The following is a 22,937-nucleotide window of genomic DNA, read 5'->3' as shown; positions in this document are numbered from 1 at the left end:
CCTATGATAGACAACAGTGATATAGAGAAATTTTATATTCTATATTTTATATTTTATAGTATTACAACAGTCAGGACTACATTTTTAAAAAGATTTTATTTATTTGACAGACAGAGATGACAAGTAGGCAGAGAGGTAGGCAGAGATAGAGGGGGGAAGCAGGCTCCCTGCTGAGCAGAGAGCCTGATGTGGGGCTTCATCCCAGGACCCTGAGATCATGACCCGAGCCTAAGGCAGAGGCTTTAACCACTGAGCCACCCAGACACCCCAAAACTACATTTTATAGATAAACTATTCCCCAGGAAACCACTTCCTTAATTAGTTAATTCCTATGAACCCTCAAATCTCAATTTGAAGATAACCTCTTGTAGGAAGCCCTCCCTGATTAACAACTCCCCTACTCCCATTCTTTCTAAATAAGTAACCTCTCAGCTAAGCTTCCCAAAACCCTTTGCTTATCCCACTGTAGCATCCTGGAAATACTGATTTTTTATTTTTATATTTATTTTTTGGGGGGGTCTCTATTCGAGTATGTCATGGGTGGAGATTTAAGTGAACTTTGTATCAGTGGACTCTGGCAATGTCTGGCATGTAACAAGTGCTCAGAAGATATTTGTTGATGAGTTAACAAAACACACACAGGTGTATATGGGTAATAGTAACCAGAGTTTACCAAGCATTTTATAAGTACTTCCAGGGTTATTCAAACACCACAGTATTATCATATAACTTGAGGACTATTTACTTTTCCTATGACTTAAAGATTATCTAGTGTGATCCCCGAGTTCAGAAAGATGAATGGAGGGCCAAGAGCAGTGGTCACTTTTGGTTATAGGAACACTCACTAAAATTTCTAAAACTAATAACCGTACCATACTAAATAGGGTGGAGAATGTGGAGTAACTGGAACTCTCAAGCTGGTCAGATTGTTAAGGTAGTCCAGCCACTCTGAACAACAATTTGACAGTTTCTCCCAAAGTTAATACCTGCGTATCTGAAGACCTAGTAATTCCAGTCCTTGGTGTTTACCCAAGAGAAACGAAAACATGTGTCGACACCATGACTTATACACTAACGGTTATAGTGGCTTTATATGTAATTATTAAAAAGCTGAAAATGCAAAGGTCTATACACAGATGAATGGGTCAACAATTGTACTGCTTCCATGCAATGGAATTCTACCCAGCAATAAAGAAGGACTACTGAAATACCAACTGTACTGGGTGGATCTTGAAACATTACGCTAAGGGGAAGAAGTCTAGCTCCAAAGACTACAGACTGTATGAAGGAATGTGATGTTAAAGAACGGGAAAAACTAGGGGCACCTGGGTGGCTCAGTGGGTTAAAGCCTCTGCCTTAGGCTCGGTCATGATCTCAGGGTCCTGGGATCGAGCCCCAGATTGGGCTCTCTGCTCAGCAGGGAGCCTGCTTTCCCCCTCTATCTCTGCCTACTTCTCTGCCTACTTGTGATTTCTCTATCAAATAAAATAAATAAAATCTTTAAAAAAATGAACGGGAAAAACTACGCTAAGGTAATAGAAATTAGATTAGAATTGCTTGGGAGGGAGTGGTTATTGACTGGGAAGTTCCTAGAACTTATCAGAGTGGTGGAAATGCGCACTGCTGTCCTTACCCTGGTGAATACATTTGCCCAAAACTCATGGGCTGTACACTTAAAATACGTGTATTTTATTCCATGTAAATTAAACCTCAGTTAAAAACAAAAAGAATTAGGGGCGCCTGGGTGACTCAGTGGGTTAGGGCTCTGCCTTCGGCTCAGGTCATGATCCCAGGGTCCTGGGATCAAGCCTTGCTTCAGGCTCTCTGCTCCGCAGGGAGCCTGCTTCCTCCCCTCTCTCTCTCTCTCTCTCTGTCTGCCTCTCTGCCTACTTGTGATCTCTCTCTCTCTGTCAAATAAATAAAATCTTAAAAAAAAAAAAATTACATGGTGACCCAACCGACGATGGTGGCTGGAAGCAGGAGTCATGGCGTTCTACAAGGAAGTGTATTCTTACAAGGTTAAAACAAAAACAAAAAAACGAGTGTGGAGATGGGGAAGTGGGATTTCCTCGTGCCAGAAACTTTCCCAGGTACTGATTTCAAGCAAAAGAAAACTTCTCTATTTTAGAGTGAGGGAAGGACGCTGTGATAGCGCGTGCCCGATAAGGGCCAGCCTCTTTCTTACAGAGGTGCTGACCCAGTTCGACCCCAGCTCCCGCCAGGGGTCCCACTACGCCCGGAAGATTCCTCCCCACCAGCCGCCGCCGGGAAGCGGCAGCCGAGAAAGGCGGGCGCTCGCCGGCGTCGCGCTGACGTCATGCGCGTGCTGACGTAGCCGGCAGCCGCGGCCTCTAAAGCGGGCTGGGTGGCGGGGGGCGCCGAGTTTGACTAGTTTGGGGGCCGCTCGGCGCCTGGCGCTAGTCCCGCCGCCCGCCGCGCCCCGCGAGCCGCGCGTCGGCCGGACCGAGCGCGTCCTGCCCGTTCCCGCGGGGACCCGCTCTGGCGGCTGGGCGGCGCTCGGCAAAAGTTGGTCGCTCCCGGGCGGGCGGGCGGCCATGGAGCCCCGCAGCATGGAGTACTTCAGCGCCCAGGTGCAACAGAAGGACGTCGGCGGCCGTCTGCAGGTCGGCCAGGAGCTGCTCCTCTATCTCGGCGCCCCCGGCGCCATCCCGGACTTGGAGGAGGACCTGGGCCGCCTGGGCAAGACGGTCGACGCGCTCACCGGCTGGGTGGGCTCGAGCAACTACCGGGTAAGCGGCGGCGGCGGCGGCGGCGGCGCGGCCGGGCCGGGCACGCCCTCTCCGGCCAGCCCTTTAATCCCGGACGTGCGCCAGTCCCCAGGCGAGCCCCCGGGGCGCGCTGGGCGCCTCGGAACCGCCCGGTGAAGGGGAAACCTGTAGGCTCAGGAGTCCTTGGACGCGAGCCGGGGACCAAGTTTTCCCCAGCTGTGAACAATGACAAATTCAGCGATTCCGTGACACAGTGCGGAGTTTTTTGGCATTAGGACACAATGTTTAATCACCTATTTAAAAAATTCATCGGGGGCGCCTGGGTGGCTCAGTGGGTTAAGCCTCTGCCTTCGTCTCAGGTCATGATCTCAGGATCCTGAGATCGAGTCCCGCATCGGGCTCTCTGCTCAGCAGGGAGCCTGCTTCCTCCTCTCTTTCTGCTTGCCTCTCTGCCTACTTGTAATCTCTGTCTGTCAAATAAATAAATAAAATCTTTAAAAAAAAATCATCGATGCTTTGCATACATGAAGTGCTTGAAGACTGCATTTGTACCTACCTTGTAAACACTATCTAGATAAGGACGGGACATTAGGATACAATTTTTAAATTCAAAAGAGTGTGTCAAGTTAATCCCTTTTAATTAGTGCTTTTATCCTACTTAATTTTGATTCTTTTTTTCTTTTATACATTTTGAGTCTGGAAGATTGTGCTCTTCGTCTCTAAGGGATCTTTAGAGCTTAGTCGGGTGCCTGATTAAGTTTACCGTTAATCTAATACAAAGATGCTGACCACAGGGCATTATGTATTTCTTTTTGATTTATTGTCTACAGAAAGCAGTTGAACCGCTCCCTCTTAATTTGTTTTGCTGCACTTGAAGACTGACTCGGATTTGAAACCTGTGTGCTAGTAGGTGACCTAGTGAAACGTGTCTTGGTGGGTTAGCTGATGATGAAAAAATTCCGAGTTCCGAAAAGAATGAGTGTTAGTAGGCAGGCTGTAATAAAGCTAGGTTGAGAAACCAGGTAAATGTTCTGTAATTAGCCTGTACTGTAGTTTTTAGCAGTTATTTATCTTTCCAGTCTTCTGGTGGCAGTGTTGCTTTAAAATGCTGGCTCAAATCTACAGATGAAGTGATTCTAAGTAATTTATACTAATAATCCTGCGAATAGGCTGTACTTTGAAAGCTGTATTCTCATAGAGTAGAAAGTCAAACTCTACATTTACTGTGCAGATTTAATGGCGAAACTTACATGAGTTTTGGAAAGGGTTGACTTTTAGGAAGATAATAAACCATATGAGAATTAACCAACTTGATGCTCTGTTACATATTATTGCATTATTTATCTTTTTTAAAAATTTTAGAAAACGTTAATGTTTAATACTGTATCAGTACTATTTGGGAGGTTATTATTTCTTTGGGAGAAACAAGCTAAATTTACTTACACTGTAAGGACGTATGTACACTCAAGATAATTGATTTTATGTTGCAACATAAGCTGTTGTAGAAAGTCAGCTCTTCTGCAATGCTTGCTTTCCTTTCCAAGTGAAGGATGTTACCTTCTATGCTGGCCATAGGGTGTTTGCTTTGCCACAGGGAGTTGGCTTTGGACCATTTCACTCTTCAGATGTACCATTGTGTCACCTTCTGTGTCGGCCATGGTGAGTTGGCTTTGGACCATTTCACTCTGAAGATGTGCCATCAGTGCATTTGAACAGTCCCATCTCTTGAAACACGTCTTGTGGCTTCTGTGATACCACAGTATCCCAATTTTTCTTTAATGTCTTTAAGCACTGCTTCTTAGTGCTGTATTTTCCTTTCAGTTGGTCCTTAAGAATTAGAACCTGTTAGGAATCTGATGCAGGTTCTCATCTCCTTACTACACATTCTCTCCATGCTCCTTACTAGATACCGTAGTTCATACCGCTGCTATGAACAGTGAAATTTCCAGAATCAGAACAAAACTGCCGCAGGCTTCTGCAACCTTATCTACACACTCCCTTACAGCTGTACCGTATGTTCTGCCTTCTTCTCTGTTTCACTTACTAAATCAGTCCCTCTACATGAATGTTGGATTCCATAGTCTCTTGCCTACTTAAGGTTATTTATTCATCAATTCTACTTTCTCCTTCTTGAATCATTAGTTCTCTTCTTTCTACTGAAAGCTGTATATAAATTTTCTGATGTTGTTAGAGGGCATTTGGGTTAGTTTCCTGTTCAGGTTTTAAAAACTAAGTTATCAAACTAGGTCATCATTTTTTATCCAAGGTGCAATGACACATATTTAAGTCTTTAAGAAAAAGTGTATCATGGAATTTTTTTGAACATGCACAAAATAGAGAATTGTACTTAAATTTCTTTTTTTTTTTTTTTTAAAGATTTTATTTATTTATTTGACAGACAGAGATCACAAGTAGGCAGAGAGGCAGGCAGAGAGAGAGAGAGGGAAGCAAGCTCTTCACCGAGCAGAGAGCCCGATGCGGGGCTCGATCCCAGGACCCTGAGTTCATGACCTGAGCCAAAGGCAGAGGCTCAACCCACTGAGCCACCCAGGCGCCCCTGTACTTAAATTTCAAACTATGCTGAACAAAATAAAATTTTCTTCAGATTTGATAGTATTTTAGAATTTGAGTATCTTAATAATCATCATTACTTCCAAAAATTTGAGTGATTATACTATATGCTGGGTATTGTTCTAGATACTGAAGATCCAGCTATGAGTAAGACTAATAAAGCTCATTCATTTAGCTTCATTTGGATATTTATTGAGGACCTACCATAAGCAGACACTCTTCTAGGCACTTCAGATCTGGTAGTGGGAAAACCAAAATCCTTGCCTTTGTGGACTTAAGATTCTAGTGGAGGTAGAGAAATACACAAAGATAAATAATTAGAATCTATAGTATGTTAGAGGAGGTAAGTGCTTTGGAGAAAAAAGCAGTGAAGGTAATAGGGAGTGTTGGGCAGGATGCAGGTAGTCAAGAAAGTGAGGTGAAATTGGGTATGATGTGAAATAAATATAGGAGTGAATAATGATTTAGGCAGAGGAAACTGCAAATGTGGAGGCCCTAGTTCTGTGGGGGAACATAAAGAAGGACAACATGGCTAGAATTTATAAGTGAGTGAGGTGTTAAGAAGGATGAAATTGGGGGGCAGGTGGAAAGAGCCTTACAGGATTTTATTCTAAGTCATTGGAGGATTTTATGTGGAGGGGTGGCTGCTTTGTGGAGAGTAGACGGTAAAGGAGCAACAGAAGAACCAGTGAGATGATGGTGGCTAAGACTGGTTTGGTAGCAATGGCCATGTTGAGAAGTGGAAGATTTTGAGATACACTTTGGTGATAGAGCCAAGTGGACCTCCTGTCAGGTTGAGAGAGAGGAATTAAGGATAATTGCCTTTCTCAAGTGTCTGTCATATACTGGGCAAATTGATGGAGGAGTTTACTTAAAAATCAAAGGAATTGGAATTTCTTAAGATTCCCCTTTGGGTATGTACCCACCCCCCAGAATTTATACCCATAGCAGGCTCTCAGTGTTTGTTAAATCTAAATTAAAGCATGTTTTTCCCTTGATTTATCAGCTGAAAAACTTACGTACTAAAACCATGCAAAAGAAAGGTTCTAGGCTGATAATTTCAAACAGGATTTTCATTTACTTGAATGGCTGACAGCAGCGCTTTGGGCTGCACAGCTTCAAGGAATAATAGTGTGTTGTATTACCTCCTCCCTCTGTTTAGAATAACTGTTTTGGGGTATATGTCTAGAAGTAGAAATATTGGATTATACTTCTGTCTTGTCTCCCTCACTTGATCTAGGATTAATCAGGATCTTTAATTTTGTCATTTGTTTCCCTCCTATTTTGGAGGGAAATAGTTTTATTATTTATATAATTAAATAAAAATAACCTGATATTTCTCTTTGGGTTTCTATCTCGTGCATTTATTTAGCTTTGCTGTTGTTTGACAACATTTCTGATTTAAACTATTTGGAAAATTAAACCTACTGAATAGAATGAAACTCCAGCCAATGTGACAACTTGAGTGTGATTTTATTGACATCACACTAGTTACTCAGATATGTTAAACCACTTGTGATTCAGATGTGAAAAGAGAGAGTGAGAAAGAGAATGGGAAAATGGTTCTGGGACTTGTTTTGGGATTAATAAAATTTTATAAACCTTTTAAAATTTCTGTTTTAGGACTTCGAAACACCCTAAAATTTAAGCTTGGTCTTAGCCCCAAATTTGCTTTTTAGAGTTTCTGTTTTTCTACCTGTTAAAAAATGTTATTTTTGTTTTTAGTTTTTGTAATATTTTGATGTTTTATACTTTTATATTTATATATTTAATGTTTTTATTTTTGCTTTTGTATTTTATATGTACCTTTTAGAAGGTACACTTTTGTTTTATGTTTTAAAGGACCTGAATAGAGGGGTGCCTGGAGGCTGAGTCGGTTGAACAGTCTGCCTTTGGCCCAGGTCATGATCCCAGAGTACCAGAATCGAGCCCTGTATCAGGCTCCCTGCTCACTGGGGAGCCTGCTTCTCCCACTGCCCCTCCCCTCTGCTCATGGTTTCTCTCTCCCTCTCTCAAATAAATAAATGAAATCTTTTAAAAAAATAAATAAATAAAAGACCTGAATGGAGGCATTTGAATTCCTGAGGAAGTGGTGAGGAGCAAATTGAAATATAGCTCTAGTTTTCTTCTCTTCTTTCTTTATGGTTTTCTTATTCTACTGAAATGACCCTTGGCCAAGATATAGGCTAAGTTGAAAGATGTCTAAATGGAAATTCAGGAAATCATCTGTCTGTAGCTCCATAGTAAATCTTGACATTGCTATATCAGATTCACTCACAATATTCTTTAGGAATGTGTTGGCTTACTCTTGGGTCTTTAGTTACTACCCCATGTGAATTTTAGAATCAGTTAGTAAAGTTGCACTAGAAACTCGGGGCTTTTATTGGAATTACATTGAGTGTCCTCTTTTTGTTTTTTCCATTTTATTTTACTTTATTTCTTTTTAGTGTTCCAAAATTCATTGTTTATACACCACACCCAGCGCTCCATGCAACATGTGCCCTCCATAATATCCACCACAGTCTCTCATGGTTTGTCTCTCCCTCCGATTTCCCCCAACTCACTTCTCTCCATCTCCCAATGTCCTCTGTGTTATTCTTTATGCTCCACAAGTAAGTGATACCATATGGTAATTGATTGTCTCTGCTTGACTTATTTCACTCAGTATAATCTCTTCCAGTCCTGTCCATGTTGATACAAAAGTTGAGTATTCATCCTTTGATGGAGGCATAATACTCCATTGTATATATGAACCATATCTTCTTTCTCCATTCGTCCGTTGAAGGGCATCTTGGTTCTTTCCACAGTTTGGCAACTATGGCCATTGCTGCTGTGAACATTAGGGTACAGATAGCCCTTCTTTCCACTACATCAGTACCTTTGGGGTAAATACCCAGTGATGCAATTGCAGGGTCATAGGAAGCTCTGTTTTTCTTAAGGAATCTCCACACTGTTTTTTCCAAAGTGGCTGCACCAACTTGCTTTCCCACCAGCAGTGTAAGAGGGTTCCCCTTTCTCCACATCCTTTCCAACACACGTTGTTTATTGTCTTGTTCATTTTTGCCATTCTAACTGGCATAAGGTGGTATCTCAATGTGGTTTTGATTTGAATCTTAAATCTCCCTGATTGCTAATGATGATGAACATTTTTTCATGTGTCTGTTAGCCATTTGTATGTCTTCTTTGGAGAAGTGTCTGTTCACGTCTTCTGCCCATTTTTTGACGTGATTATCTATTTTGTGTGTATCCTTTTTTTGGGGGAAGACTCGATATCTTTATAATGACCTCTTTTACCCATGAAAATTGTTTATTTATTTATTTTTTTTTTTAAGATTTTATGTATTTATTTGAGAGAGGGAAAGTGAGTGAGTGAGTGAGTGAGCACTCAGTGGAGGGAGAGGGAGAGTGAGAAGCATGCTCTCTGCTGAGTAGGGAGCCTGATGTGGGGCTCTATTCCAGGACCCTGGGGTCATGACCTGAGCCGAAGGCAGACACTTAACCGACTGAGCCACCCAAGGTGCTCCTGTGCTTTCTTTAATGTGTTTCATTATGTTTCATTATTTTCTCCCAATAGGTCTTACACACATTTTGTTAGAATTATTTTCATAGTTAAGAGTATAAATGCTATTTATTATTTTTAAAATTATGCTTTCTGATATATTGAAATGAAATGGCATTTTGGATATTGATTTTGTGGCCAACTGCTTATAATTCAAAACATTTTTTCTGCAGTTGATGGATTCTTTTAGGTTTTCTCTATATACGGTAGTCCCTCCTCATATCCATTGGGGGACACATTTCCAAGACACCCTAGCAGATGCTGGAAATAGCAGAGAGTACCTATATATACATACACAGTGTTTTTCCTTATACATACATACCTATGATAAAGCTTAATTTATGTTAGGCACCATAAGAAATTAATAGTAATAATAAGGCAGAACATTTATAACAGTATACTATAATAAAAGTTATGTGAATGTGGTCTCGCTTAAAATCTCCTTGTACTATACTTACCCTTCTTGTGATGATGTGGGATGAAGTGATGAGATGAAGTGAGGTTAATGATGTAGGCATTGTAACATAGTGTTAGGCTATTATTGATTTCTGAAGAGGATTATCTACTTCTGAACCACATTCGACCTTGGGTAATTCAGGCTGTGGAAGGCAAAACTGGGGATAACAGAGGACTACTGTATAATACTACCAGAAAATAAAGATAGTATTCCTCCTTCTTTCCAGTTCTTTAGTTTTGCTTGTTTTGGGTGCATTGGTTAAGACTCTTAGGATGAGGTTGAGTAAGAGTGTGGGCATTGAGTTGTTCTTTTTGTTTCAAGGGTATGTTCATTTCACTATTAGGAATCACACTTCCTGTAGATTTTTTTTTTTTTAACTTTTTACTATAAAGAATTTTGAACGTACATAAAGGTAGGCAGAATAAAATAACAAATCCACTCACAACACTCATCCGTCCATGGCTAATCATGCTTATCATTTTGTCACAAATCACAGATACATTGTTTCATCAATGAAATTTTTTACTTAGTGTCTTTTTTTTTTTTTAAAGATTTTATTTATTTATTTGAGAGAGAGACAGTGAGAGAGAGCATGAGCGAGGAGAAGGTCAGAGAGCGAAGCAGACTCCCCATGGAGCTGGGAGCCTGATGCGGGACTCGATCGCGGGACTCCGGGATCATGACCCGAGCCGAAGGCAGTCGTCCAACCAACTGAGCCACCCAGGCGTCCCATACTTAGTGTCTTGAAGATAAATATTCTTTAAAAAAATTGTTGGTGTGCATGGGTGGCTCAGGCAGTTAAGGGTCCAACTCTTGACCTCAGCTCAGGTCTTGATCTCAGGGTCTTGACTTCAAGACCAGTTGGTTTCCCAACTGGGCATGGAGCCCACATTTAAAATATATGTATATGTTAAAAAATTGTTAACCTCACTACCATTATCAAATGTAAAAAAAAAAATTCCTTGATATCAAATATGCAGGGTCAAATTTCCAATTTTTAAGGTATCATACAGATTTTTAAATTCGTCATTTTATTTATTTGTTTATTTTAGTGGGCTCCCACCCAGCATGGAGGTCAGTGTGGGGCTTGAATTCACAACCCTGAGATCAAGACCTGAGCTGAAACCAAGAATTGAACACTTAACTGACTGAGCTACCCAGGCTCCCCTTTAATTATTTCAAGAAAAATCAGGATCCACATAAGATTTCCACATTGTGATTCATTAATATATTAGTTTCCTGTTGCTGCTGTAACAAGTTACCAACACTTAGTAGCCTAAAACAACATAGATTTATTTTCTTATAGTTTTAGAGCTCAATTTCTAAATGGGTTTCATTGGGATAAAATCAAGGTTTCAGCAAGATTGTATTCTTCTAAAGATGTATTCTTCTAAAGAACTTCAAGGTGATGATTTTCCATATTCTGGAAACTGCACGCATTTCTTGGCTTTAAGGCCTCTTCCTCTGTCTTCAGAGCCAGCAGTATAGCACCTTCAGATCTTTCTGACTACTGCTTTTATCATTGCAGCTCTGCCTCCTCTCCTGCCTCTCTTTTATGAGGGATCTTGTGATATATTGGGCCCAGGATAACACAGAGTAATTTCCCCATTTTAAGACCTTCACCACATCTTTAAAGTTCTTTTTACCGCATAAGTAACATACCCACAGGTCTTAGAGGCTAGGATATGGACACCTTTACGTGTCTTTCTTTGAGTTTGTTTCTCCCTCAGTGTCTCTTTTTAAACATTCCTGGATTTTATTTGTAGATTTAAAAAAAAAATTCTTGATTTTATTTGTAGAGTTTCCCACAGTTGTGTTTTGCTGATTTCATTCCTATGATGTTAGTTCCTCTCTATATCCTATAAATTGGTAGTTGGACCTATAGCTTGGTCAGATTCAGTGCCGCCCACCGCCCCTGACCCCAGGAGGTACATAATATCAAGAAAGCACTTAAGGTGTGACAGTATCTTTTTATGGTGTTAGCAACCATTAATGTTCAGTGTTTAGATCCCTTAATTCATTAGGGTTTGCAAAATGATACTCTAATTTTGTCATTCCTTCACCTAGACCATTTATTTCTATTTGGTTACTCATTGGCATAGTTTATAATAGAAAGGCAGACGTACCTCATTTTGTTTGCCTTACATTATTGTGCTTCTTAGATACAGCATTTTTCACAAATTGAAGGTTTGTGGCAACCGTACATTAAACAAGTCAATTGGTGCCCTTTTCCCAACAGCATTTGGTTACTTCGTTATCACAATGTTACATTTTGGTAATTCTTGCAGTATTTCTGATTTTTTTGTTATAATGTGTTAGGATGATCTGTAATCAGTGATCTCTGATGTTACTATTGTAATTGTTGGAACCACCCCCATTCAAAATGGCATACTTAATCAATAAAAGTGTTCTTACTGCTCCACTGACCAGTCATTTTCTGTTTTTCTCCCTCTCCCTGTTTCTTGAGGCCCAACCATATTGAAATGAGGCCAGTTAATAGCTGTACAATGGCCTCTAAATGTTCAAGTGAAAGAAAGAGTTGTGTGTCTCTCACATTAAATCAAAAGCTAGAAATGATTAAGCTTAGTGAGGAAGGCAAGTCAAAAGCTGAGACAGGCCAAAAGCTAGGCCTCTTGTGACAAACAGCCAACTTGTGACTGCAAAGGAAAGGTTCTTGAAGGAAATTAAAAGTGCTACTCCAGTGAACACACAGATGATAAGAAAGTAACATGGCTTTATTGCTGATACAGAGACAGAGTTTTCGTGGTCTGGATAGAAGATCAAAGTGACCACAACACTCCCTGAAGCCAGAGTGTTGTCCAAGGCCCTAACTCTCCTCAGTTCTGTGAAGGCTGAGATTGGTGAGGAAGCTGCGAACGTTTGAAGCCAGAAGTTGGTTCATGAGGTTTAAGGAAAGAAGCCCCCTCCATAACAATGAATGGTGGAGCAGCAAAGTGCTGGTACAGAAGTTCCACCAAATCACTCAGAAAATCTAGCTAGGATGATGCATGAAGGTAGCTACACTAAACAACAGATTTTCAATGTAGACGGAACAACTTTATATTAGCAATAAGATGCCATCTAGGACTTTGACAGCTAGAGAGGAGAGGTCAATGCCTGGCTTCAAACGACAGGGTAACTCTCTTGTTATGGGATAACGAAGCCTGTTGACTTTAAGGTGAAGCCACCGCTTCACTTACCATTGTGAAAATCCCAAGGCCCTTCAGAATTATGCTAAATCTACTCTCCTGTTGCTCCATAAATGGAACAACAAAGCCTGGGGGGAGAGCACATGTATTTTCAACATGGTTTCCTGAATAATTTAAACCACTGCTGAAACCTACTGCTAAGGAAAAAAAGATTCCTTTCAAAATACTACTGTTCATTGGCAATGTGCCTGATCACCCAAGAGCTGCATGGAGATGTTCAATGAGAGTTACTGTTGTCTTCATGCCTGCTAACACAATATCCATTCTGCAGCCTATGGATCAAGGAGTAATTTTTTTTTAAAAGATTTTATTTATTTATTTGACAGAGATCATAAGTAGGCAGAGAGGCATGCAGAGAGAGAGAGAGAGAGGAGGAAGCAGGCTCCCTGCGGAGCAGAGAGCCCAACGTGGGGCTCCATCCCAGGACCCTGGGATCATGACCTGAGCCAAAGGCAGAGGCTTTAACCCACTGAGCCACCCAGCCGCCCCCTCAAGGAGTAATTTTGATTTTAAAGTCTTATTTAAGAAACATACTTCGTAAGACTATAGCTGCCATAGATGGTGATTCTGTGATGGATGTGGGCAAAGTAAATTGAAAGCCTTTTGGAAAGGATTCATCCTTTTAGATGCCAAGAACATTCCTGATTCCTGGGAAGAGATCAAAATATCAACATAAACAGGAGTTTGGAATTTGATGGCTTTGAGGTGTTCAGTGGAGGGCATAACTACCGATGTGATAGAAATAGCAATAGAACTAGAATTAGAAGTGGAGTCTTCTCTGCACAGTAACTTTTTATCTTGGTCTAGTCCCAATGATTTATTTTTGCTTTTGTTTCCCTTGCCTCGGGAGACATACAGAGGTTGCTACAGCCAGTATCAAAGAAGTTAAACCTATGTTCTCTCCTAGGACTTTCATGGTTTCAGGTTTTACAGTTAGGTCTTTGATCATTTTGAGTTTATTTTTGTGTAAGGTGTAAGACAGTGCTTCAGTTTCATTCTTTTGCATGTTGCTTTCTAGTTTTCCCAACACCATTTGTTGAAGAGACTGTCTTTTTCCCACTGGGTATTCTGGTGGGTTAAATAGGTGATGGCTAATTAAAGAATGTAGTGATGAGCACAGAGTGATGTAAGTGTTGAATTACTACATTGTACACCTGAAACTCATGTAACACTGTATGTAAACTAACTGGAATTAAACGCCTGGGTGGCTCAGTGGGTTAAGCCGCTGCCTTCGGCTCAGGTCATGATCTCAGGGTCCTGGGATCGAGTCCCGCATCGGGCTCTCTGCTCAGCGGGGAGCCTGCTTCCTCCTCTCTCTCTGCCTGCCTCTCTGCCTACTTGTGTTCTCTCTCTGTCAAATAAATAAATAAAATCTTTAAAAAAAAAAAAAAAGAAAGAAAGAAAGGATTCTAAAAATGTGGTTCAGTTGCTACAGTTTCATGATAGAACTTGAGCACATGAGGAGTTGCTTCTTATGAATGAGGAAATAGTTTTTCTTGGGATGGTGTCTACTCCTGGTGAAGATGTTATGAAGATTGTTGAAATGACAGCAAAAGATTTAAAATATTACATACATTTAGATAATAAGCAGCATCAGAGTTTGAGAATATTGACTTCAATTTTGAAAGAAATTCTGTAGGTAAAATGCTATCAAACAGCATCACATGCTACAGAGAAATCATTCATGAAAGGAAAAGTCAATTGTGGCAAACTTTATTGTCTTATTTTTAAGAAATTGCCACAGCCACCCAAGCCTTTAGCAACCACCACACTGATTGGTCAGCAGCCATCAACATTGAGGCAGGACCTTCCACCAGCCAAAAGATTACAACTTGCTGGAAGCTTAGATAATGGCTAATATTTTTTAGCAGTATTTTATTTTTAAGTAAGGTATTCACTTTTCTTAAGACATAATGATACTGCATGCTTACTACAGCAAAATACAGGGTAAACATGACTTTTATATGCACTGGGAAATGAAAAAATTCACTTGACTCACTTTGTTGCGATATTCCCTTTATTTCAGTGGTCTGGAACAGAATCCACAGTATTTCTGAGGTATGCCTGTAGTTCATATGATTCTTTCCTTTCACTTACTAATTGTCAAAAAATTAAGGTGGTCTTTTAAGCATCCTCCAATATTGGCCAAATAGTTTTTATCATTATGAATTTTTGCATTTAAACATATCTAGTGTGTTTTAAGACAGTGCAGTTATTATCCTTGTTAATATTTAAATATTGTATCTTGACATGACCCTAGTAATCTCTTATAGCGTATTTACTAGCTGGTATCACAAAATGTCCTATTTCCTGCTTCTACCCTGGAATCAGCCACTTCTCTTGTTCTTTTTAGTGGGAAATAGTATATATGTGAGTGCTAGTGGAACTCACTGTTACTTGTTTGTTTATAGATTTTTTTCAATGAACAGGATAGGTTGTATCTTAATTTTGAAGAAAAGTATATCATGAGTTCAAAGTGATTCTAATTTAGTTTCAGGACTGCATTTTTTTAAAAAAATACTACTTCTGTATGTCTTCTATCTCCTTCAATCAAAAAGATTTCTAAAAGTGTTGAAGTTTCTTTTTAAAGAGTTTAGTGTATGTTCTTAGGGTATATCCCCCTGGAGAGAGATAATCAAAGTACTATAGTCTAAAGTCACTTGAAATAGTCTTCTGTGTGGTTATAATGCTAATTTAGTATGCGCTTAGGTTCACTTATTTTGTTTTCAATGAAATAGTGTATTCAAAATCGTCTGGCTTCCTTCTCTATTCCTTATAGTCTGTTCCTAACCATAAAATTTTTTTCCTGATTATTATTCCATTTCTGTTATTTTTTTTTAAATATTTTATTTATTTATTTGACAGAGAGAGTCACAGCAAGAGAGGGAACACAAGCAGGGGGAGTGGAAGAGGGAGAAGCAGGCTTCCCACTGAGCAGGGAGCCCAATGTGGGGCTCAATCCCAGGACCCTGGGATCATGACCTCCTCCAAAGGCAGACACTTAACAACTGAGCCACACAGGTGCCCCTCCATTGCTGTTATTTTTAGTAAACATTTCTAACTATATCTACTTGTAGTACTCTCTGAATATATTTGCATTGTCCCAACTTGCTTGTTTCACTTAACAATATATCATGGAGGTACACCTGGGTGGTTCAGTTGATTAAGCGTCTGGCTCTTGATTTTGGCTCAGATAATGATCTCAGAGTCATGAGATCAAGACTCGAGTGGGGCTCCACACTCAGCGGGGAGACTGCTTGAGATTCTCTCCCTCTCTCCCCCTGCTCACTCTCTCTCACTAAAATAAATATATCTTACAACAATATCGTGGAGGTTATTACATAGCAGAATTAAGGTAGTCCTCATTGTTATTTTTAAAGTGTTATAGTACCCTATATTATAGATATACTATAGTTTATCAAATCTGTCTCATATTGATGTTTGGGTAGTTTCTGGTCTCATACAATGAATAATATTTACATGTTCTTTAATAATTTTGTTAGTGTATCTTAGGGATAGATTCCTAAGTGAGATCTTACCAAGAATTCATGTTTTTCCTGCTTATTTGAGATACTGCTTTTATCATCTGTAAAGTCTATTAAGTCTGTAAGTCTATTTGTAGATTTTTCAATTATGTTTTAACAGCTTTATTGATATAATTTACATACTACACAATTTAGTCATCTGAAGTGTACAGTTCATTGATTTTTTAAGTATATTTATAGATATGCACAACCATCAGCACAGTTAATTTTAGAATATTTCCATCGCCTCGAGAAGATCCCTGTACCCTTTTGGAGATGCCACCTTATCCCCCCACATTCCTTAGTTCTAGGCAACCACTGATTTGCTTTCTATCTTTAAAGGTTTGCCTATTCTGGACATTTCTTATAAATTTAATCATAGAACATCTGATCATATGTGACTTTTTTGTTTCACTTAACAGTGTTTTCAAGGTTCATTCATATTGTAACATACACCAATCAGTTCTATTTAAGACCACGTTTTTTATTGAGTGCATACATCACATTTTCTTTATCCATCAGTTGAAGGACATGTGGGCTTTTGCACCTTTTAGCTATTATGAATAATGCTGTAATGAACATTGGCTTTCAGGTATCTGTGTGTGTGTGTCCTACTTTAATTCCTTTGGATATATACCTAAGAGTGGAATTATAATTAAGTCACTCAGTGTTTTTGTAACACCCTTCACTTTATACCTTCCCTTTTTTCCTGTGTGTGTCGTACTTTAATTCCTTTGGATATATACCTAAGAGTGGAATTATAATTAAGTCACTCAGTGTTTTTGTAACACCCTTCACTTTATACCTTCCCTTTTTTCCTGTGTGTGTCGTACTTTAATTCCTTTGGATATATACCTAAGAGTGGAATTATAATTAAGTCACTCAGTGTTTTTGTAACACCCTTCACTTTATACCTTCCCTTTTTTCCTGTGCTTCATACAGGGTTTTTCTCCCATGTTCTCTTCTCCGATGGTAAACTGCTCCTTACACTGTCCTTGCTAACCTGGATTTGGGGAGTGGGAGTGTTCTCTGTTTTTCTGGTCCAGCTTCAGTCTTAGGACCCCCTTGTTCTTGAGTCTGGGGGATGAGACTTTAACAGAAATCCTGATTCTCCTCAACTGTAGACTTCTAATCATTTGAGCCCAGGAAGATTTTCTGCTTCTCCCTCTGAAGTAGAGAACTTTTTTTCTTTTCTTTTTGCTCAGCAGCAGTGAGTTTTTACCTGTGTCCTAAGGTGACAGTTTTTGTCTTTCTCTCAATAGCTTTAGATCTTTATTTCTTACGAGTTTGGGAAAGGAAAGGTTTGTGCCTTTCCTACATAGGCAGCTGCCTCCCTCTGTCAGACCTGTACAGCCAAGAGATACTTTTTCCAATTTTGAGTGTCCAGTGGACGTTTGTGGAGAAAGAGCCTGTAAATGGGTGTCTCTCCTTTTGTGTCTCTGGCTACTAGGGTTTATGTATTTTCATGCTAACCTACATCCAGCTATTAACAATGAATTAAATATAGTTGAACTCTTAACCCACTTGTATCACATTTTCATTTTCCTTCTGTCCACAGCCACATGTGTCCTATTGCTTATGTCCCATCTCTTCGGGGATATCTGTCTTTCCTTAAATTTCAGGCTAGTTGATTATCCTACAACTGATCGATTTCTGATGGAATCAAGAATAGATATGGTTCTATAGATTATTTGGCTTTTTCTTCTTACAGTGGGAGTGGTATTGTTTTCTGGTGTTTGTTATCCTAGACAAAAGCTGGAATTTCTATATAATTAAAGGTGCTGTTATTTTGACTTTCATTTAGGAAACATTTCACCATTATAGGAAAGTTGCGTGTATAGTCCGTAAACTTCTTTGTACCCTTCACCTAATTTACATTTACTAACATGGTAACTCGCTATCTTCCTGCCATATTTATACATCATCATCATTATTATTATTGAACCATTTGAGAACAGGGTGCCCTAATCTTATCACCCTTTATCGCCTGAACACTTCAGTGTCCTTATTTTTTTAAAAAACTTGATAATATATGAAGATCTTTGTATGTCAGTGATTATAATTGATATGAAAGAAGACATTGGTACTTTGTATTCATTAAAATTTCTTTCTGTCTGTAGGTATCATTAATGGGACTGGAAATTTTAAGTGCCTTTGTGGACAGATTATCAACACGATTTAAGTCCTATGTAGTAATGGGTAAGTTAACTTTACTTAAAAATTATTGTAGGTTTTGACATACTGACTTTTTTTCCCCCTCATCATTTTTAATAGAATTCTTTCTCTGTGAATGCAAAAATGTAATTTTGTACAACCCAGAGATCTACTTAGCATTTTAGGTTGCCTAGACATAAAATATTTTAAGCCTATTTAAATATTTCCTTTGAGTCAAAAAAAAAAAGCATAAAATACACTAAATATACTATTGATAGATTTTTTTACTTCATATTTTAAAATGTTTTACTGTAACTTTTATTTTTTTGTAACATTAAAAATTTATTACAGCACGACTTTCTCTTTCTCTTTAATTATTCGTTTATTTTCTTCGCTTTTAAAATTTTTATTTAAATTCTAGGTAACGTGCAGTGTAATATTGGTTTCAAGAGTAGAATTCAGTGATTCATCACTTACATAGAACACCCAGTGTTTATCATAACAAGTGCCCTTCGTAATACCCATCACCCATCTAGCCTACCCCCCAACCCACTTCCCTCCATCAAAACTCAGTTTGTTCTCTGTTGTTAGAATCTCTTGTGGTTTGTTTCCCTCTCCTTTTTTTCCTACCCTTCCCATATGTTCATCTGTTCTGTTTCTTAAATTCCACATGTAAGTGAAGTCATATGATATTTGTCTTTCTCTGACTTAATTCACTTAACATAATATACTCTAGATCCATCCATGTCATTGCACATCGTAAAGATATCATTCTTTTTGATGGCCGAGTAATATTCCATTATATAGAGACTCATATCCCCCACATCTTCTTTATCCATTCATCAGTTGATGGATATTTGGGCTTTTGCCATAGTTTAACTATTGTTGATGATGTTGCTGTAAACATCATGGTGCATGTCCCCTTCGAATCACTGTTTGTATCCTTTGTGTAAATACCTAGCAGTACAGTTGCTAGGTCATAGGGTAGCTCTATTTCTAACTTTTTGAGGACCCTCCATACTGTTTTCCAGAGTGGCTGCTCCAGTTTGCATTCCTACAGCACCAGTTGTTAGACTATATATGAAGACTATATATGAAGGACTTGTTCTTTTGTTGCTAGTCTGTTGCAGATGAATATTTTGTAAAATACAATGAAAGTAAATTACAGCAAAGTGAAAAGGAAAAAAATTCAAGGCTCAGTTTTTTGTTCTTGGGTTCAGTAAATAAAATTATTTTGGTCAGATTGTTTTTAAACTTTTATGTTATAAACACTCTCAATTTTTTTTTTTTACCACGGTTGTAGACTGATCTGGGCTCCCAGCCATACTTTGCGGTGCACTTACAGTAGTGTGTTTGTAGTACAGTACAGTATACTAATACAGTGCTTTTCTTTGTGTAGTGGTTAGGGTTACATTGATTTTGACCTGCTTTCTAAACCTGAGTGACCTTCATTTGTCTTTTGGAGTGCTTTGATGAGTACATTTGGTTCCTGTTATATAGAAATATCTAAGGGGGAAAGAAAAGAAATATTTAAGGGAAACTTCAGATGTTTGTGATTTTTCTTTAATGAATTAATGCTTCATAATGCTACACTTATTTTTGAATTATCTTTGGTCAGCTTTTTATTCATGTTTGGTATAATACTGCTTTCTTCTTTTTATTTTTATTGTTTAGCTATCCTTTTAGCAGAAGCATCTTAGTGAGTTTCCCTTTATTATTCCCTTTTTAATCAACACCTGCTTCTAGTTACGTATCTTGCTTATTTTTTTTAGCACAAGGAGGGCTAGATGGGGTTTGATGCTCTGACTGCCTCCCAGTACTGTCCTGCTTTCAGAACTTCTGTTTGGTTGTCCTTTGGTGTTCTGATTCTCTCAGCGTGTATGTCCCTTCTGCCTCTCAGTAGCCTTATTTATCAGTGATCTTTAGCAAGTACTCTTTTCCACTTTAGCTAATCAGAAACTTGCTCACTCTTGCTAGTTCTGGCCTAATTTATTCCTAATTTGTGCTGTTCTTTCTTTTTGAAACCCTCTCCTCTTGGGGCACCTGGGTGGCATAGTCAGTTAAGTGTCTGGCTCTTGGTTTTGGCTTAGGTTGTGTGATCTCAGGGTCCTGACATTGAGCCCCACATCAGATTCCATGTGGAGTCTGCTTGAGACACTTTCTGCCCCTCCTCTCTTCTCTCTCTCTCAAATACATAAATCTTAAAAAAAAAGAAAAGAAAAGAACTCCTGTTTTTCTCTTTAAAAGATTTACTTCAGGTTCCAGTGTCTGGGAGCTTTTCATATTAACCTTACCCTACACTGAAGTTTTCTTTACTCCATGATTCTTACACCCTTAAATACTTAATAAATTGTATTAAATTGCTTTTATTCGTATTTCATGTGTGTTCTCCATATATCTATATAGGCTTATATGTGTAATTTTTTTTATCTTCTTATCTACTCTTTTTGTGCATTAATATTAGCCAGTATCATTTTTACTTTGAACCCTTCATACATGTTCATCATTTTCCTTGGTGAAACTTGAACTTGTTAATAGATGAGAGTCAGTGTGATATAATAGGTAAATTTTATCATTACTTTTCTACCATATATTGCCTACTTGTCATCCATTTATTAGGCCTTATCTGCTTTACATATATGAGAGATTATCCTTACACTGTTTCTAATTTGTATGGTAGCTCTGTACGTTAGGCAGTATATCTCTGTACTCTGAAGGAGGTATGGTATTAAACCAAGAGTCCCAGGGTTAACTTTCTTGTTTTACTCTGTCTTAGAACTTAGCCAAACCATGTTAGGAGCCTTTCTGTAAAAGGAAGGAATTGAATGAAGTCATGTGTGGAAGGTTTTTATTTATTTATTTATTTATTTATTTATTTTTATTTAAGATTTTTTATTTACTTATTTGTCAGAGAGAGAAAGAGAGAGCACAGCGAACACATACAGGGAAGCATCGGGCAGGGGGAGAAGCAAGCTCTCCGCTAAGCAGAGACCCTGATGTGGGGACTTGATCCTAGGATCCTGGGATCATAACCTGAGCTGAAGGCAGACGCTTAACTGACTGAGCCACCCAGGATTCTGTGTGGATTATTTAAATCCTGATTATTTGTGTGACTTTGGGCAAGGTATTTAATGCCTTTGGGCCTTCTCTATCAAATGGGCCTATTCTATTTCATTATGTGTGGAAGGTTTTTTCATAGGATTGTTACGGGGTTGACATGAGATAATTCAGTGCTTAGTACATAATAATATTTAATATTTATTGTTTATTGCTGTCTTCTGCCTCACAGAAGCTATTGGAACCAGAGTCCCACAGCAGCCAATCCTACAGGTGTCAATGATTTTCTCTGATGTTAATAATACATCAGATAAATACAAGTGTTTATATTATTCTGACTGACAGGTACTTCGGTTGCCTCCTGATCAGGCTTGTAATGTTATGGCAGGGACTTTTTTCTTACATAGTCATTTCCTTGATTAAGCTTGGGTTTTTGGATGATATCATTTCATTTGGTATAGTAGGCTTCTCATCCTAGTCGAATTTTCTTCCAAAAAGAATGTAATTTCTTTTTTCCTTAAGTGTTGTTATTTATTATTATTACATCAGTCTGCTTGTTATATTCTAGAACATATTTGCCTCAACTTACTTACACATTTAATTATAATTGTCTATAAATAAATGAGAGAAAATCCGTTTCTTAATTTCATTTCTTCCTTCCCTTGTTTAAACTAGGCCTCAGCCTTCATTGCCCAGGGGAAAAGAAGGCTATAGTTGTCATATCAAAAGAGAAACAAAAGTTAATTTCTTTGCCTTCCAACCTGTAGAATGATGCTAGCGATGGTGGGGGGGTGGTAGGTGATACAGAGTGCTTACTCAGTGCTCTTCACTCTAAGTGGTTTACATTTATTCTCTTTTTAATTTTCAGTTCATCTTCTGAGGTGAGTACTGCTGCAGACTTAATGGTTAAGGATATAAAGACAAAAGGAGATGAAATATTGTGGCCACATACCTTGTAACACCACACAAGGGGAAGTGGTAGTTTAAGGGTTTACAGAAAGATAATTTTGACTTTGAGATATTTTTGCCAAATGAGTGGACTTTAGAACCTGTACCCTCTCAGTTCTATCTTCCTCTCCCTTTCCCTTCAGCCTCACCCTCAATAGATGTGATTTCTTTGTGGCTTTGTTGATTTATAGTTATAAAAACCTTTCTTAAGGTTTTTCCAAGAATGGACTCTTACCTGCTTTTTCTCCCTCCTTTCATGAAATAGTGCCACAGTCTTGGACATAGTAGAGAAAAACTTCAATCCGGGGGCCTAGGCTTTTATTTTTGTCAGTTGAGTAATATGTCATACATACATAAGTGTGTATTACACGTGTAATTGCACACCAACACCTGTCTGTCCCCAGGTGGAGAAACTAGAACTCTGTCATCCTAGATACTTCCTCTCTGCATTCCTGATGACACCTCCCTCCCTCTGCCAGGGGTGACCACGGACATGACCTTTTAGATAACCATTCCCTGCTCATCTGTAGAGCTTGACTAGCCATACACATTTCTAAATAGGGTAATATTTCATCTTGCCTGTTTTTTGAACGTTATCATAAGTGGATATCATGTTGTATGTCTGCTTTTGAAAGTTTCTTCTCTGTTATTTTTGATTAGTCTTCTGAATAAAGAAAATAATTTGCTTACCTTAACTTTTCATTTATGGAAACAAACTGTTTATAATTT

The 22,937-nt window shown here is 38.7% G+C and overlaps 1 protein-coding gene across 36 annotated transcripts in view; it reads left to right on the top strand.

Moving 5' to 3' along the window:
- The first annotated feature begins 2,324 nt into the window (after positions 1-2,324).
- The window catches only part of CLASP2 (cytoplasmic linker associated protein 2), a 190,212-nt gene continuing 169,599 nt past the window's right edge, over positions 2,325-22,937 (top strand). For 35 of the 36 annotated variants that reach the window (XM_032305449.1, XM_032305950.1, XM_032305676.1 and 32 more), the window contains exons 1-2: positions 2,325-2,750; positions 18,170-18,248. In XM_032305449.1, coding sequence (XP_032161340.1) covers positions 2,556-2,750; positions 18,170-18,248 — 274 coding nt within the window. In that variant the 5' untranslated portion in view covers positions 2,325-2,555. Of the gene's footprint in view, positions 2,751-14,551; positions 14,584-18,169; positions 18,249-22,937 lie in introns of all 36 variants that reach the window. The other variant, XM_032305808.1, reaches the window with a different exon arrangement.

The sequence above is a fragment of the Mustela erminea genome, chromosome 1 (genome assembly GCF_009829155.1).
Source record: "Mustela erminea isolate mMusErm1 chromosome 1, mMusErm1.Pri, whole genome shotgun sequence".
NCBI lineage: Eukaryota > Metazoa > Chordata > Mammalia > Carnivora > Mustelidae > Mustela > Mustela erminea.
Note: the sequence above shows the minus strand (reverse complement) of the source record. Positions and strands in the feature narration are given on the sequence as shown.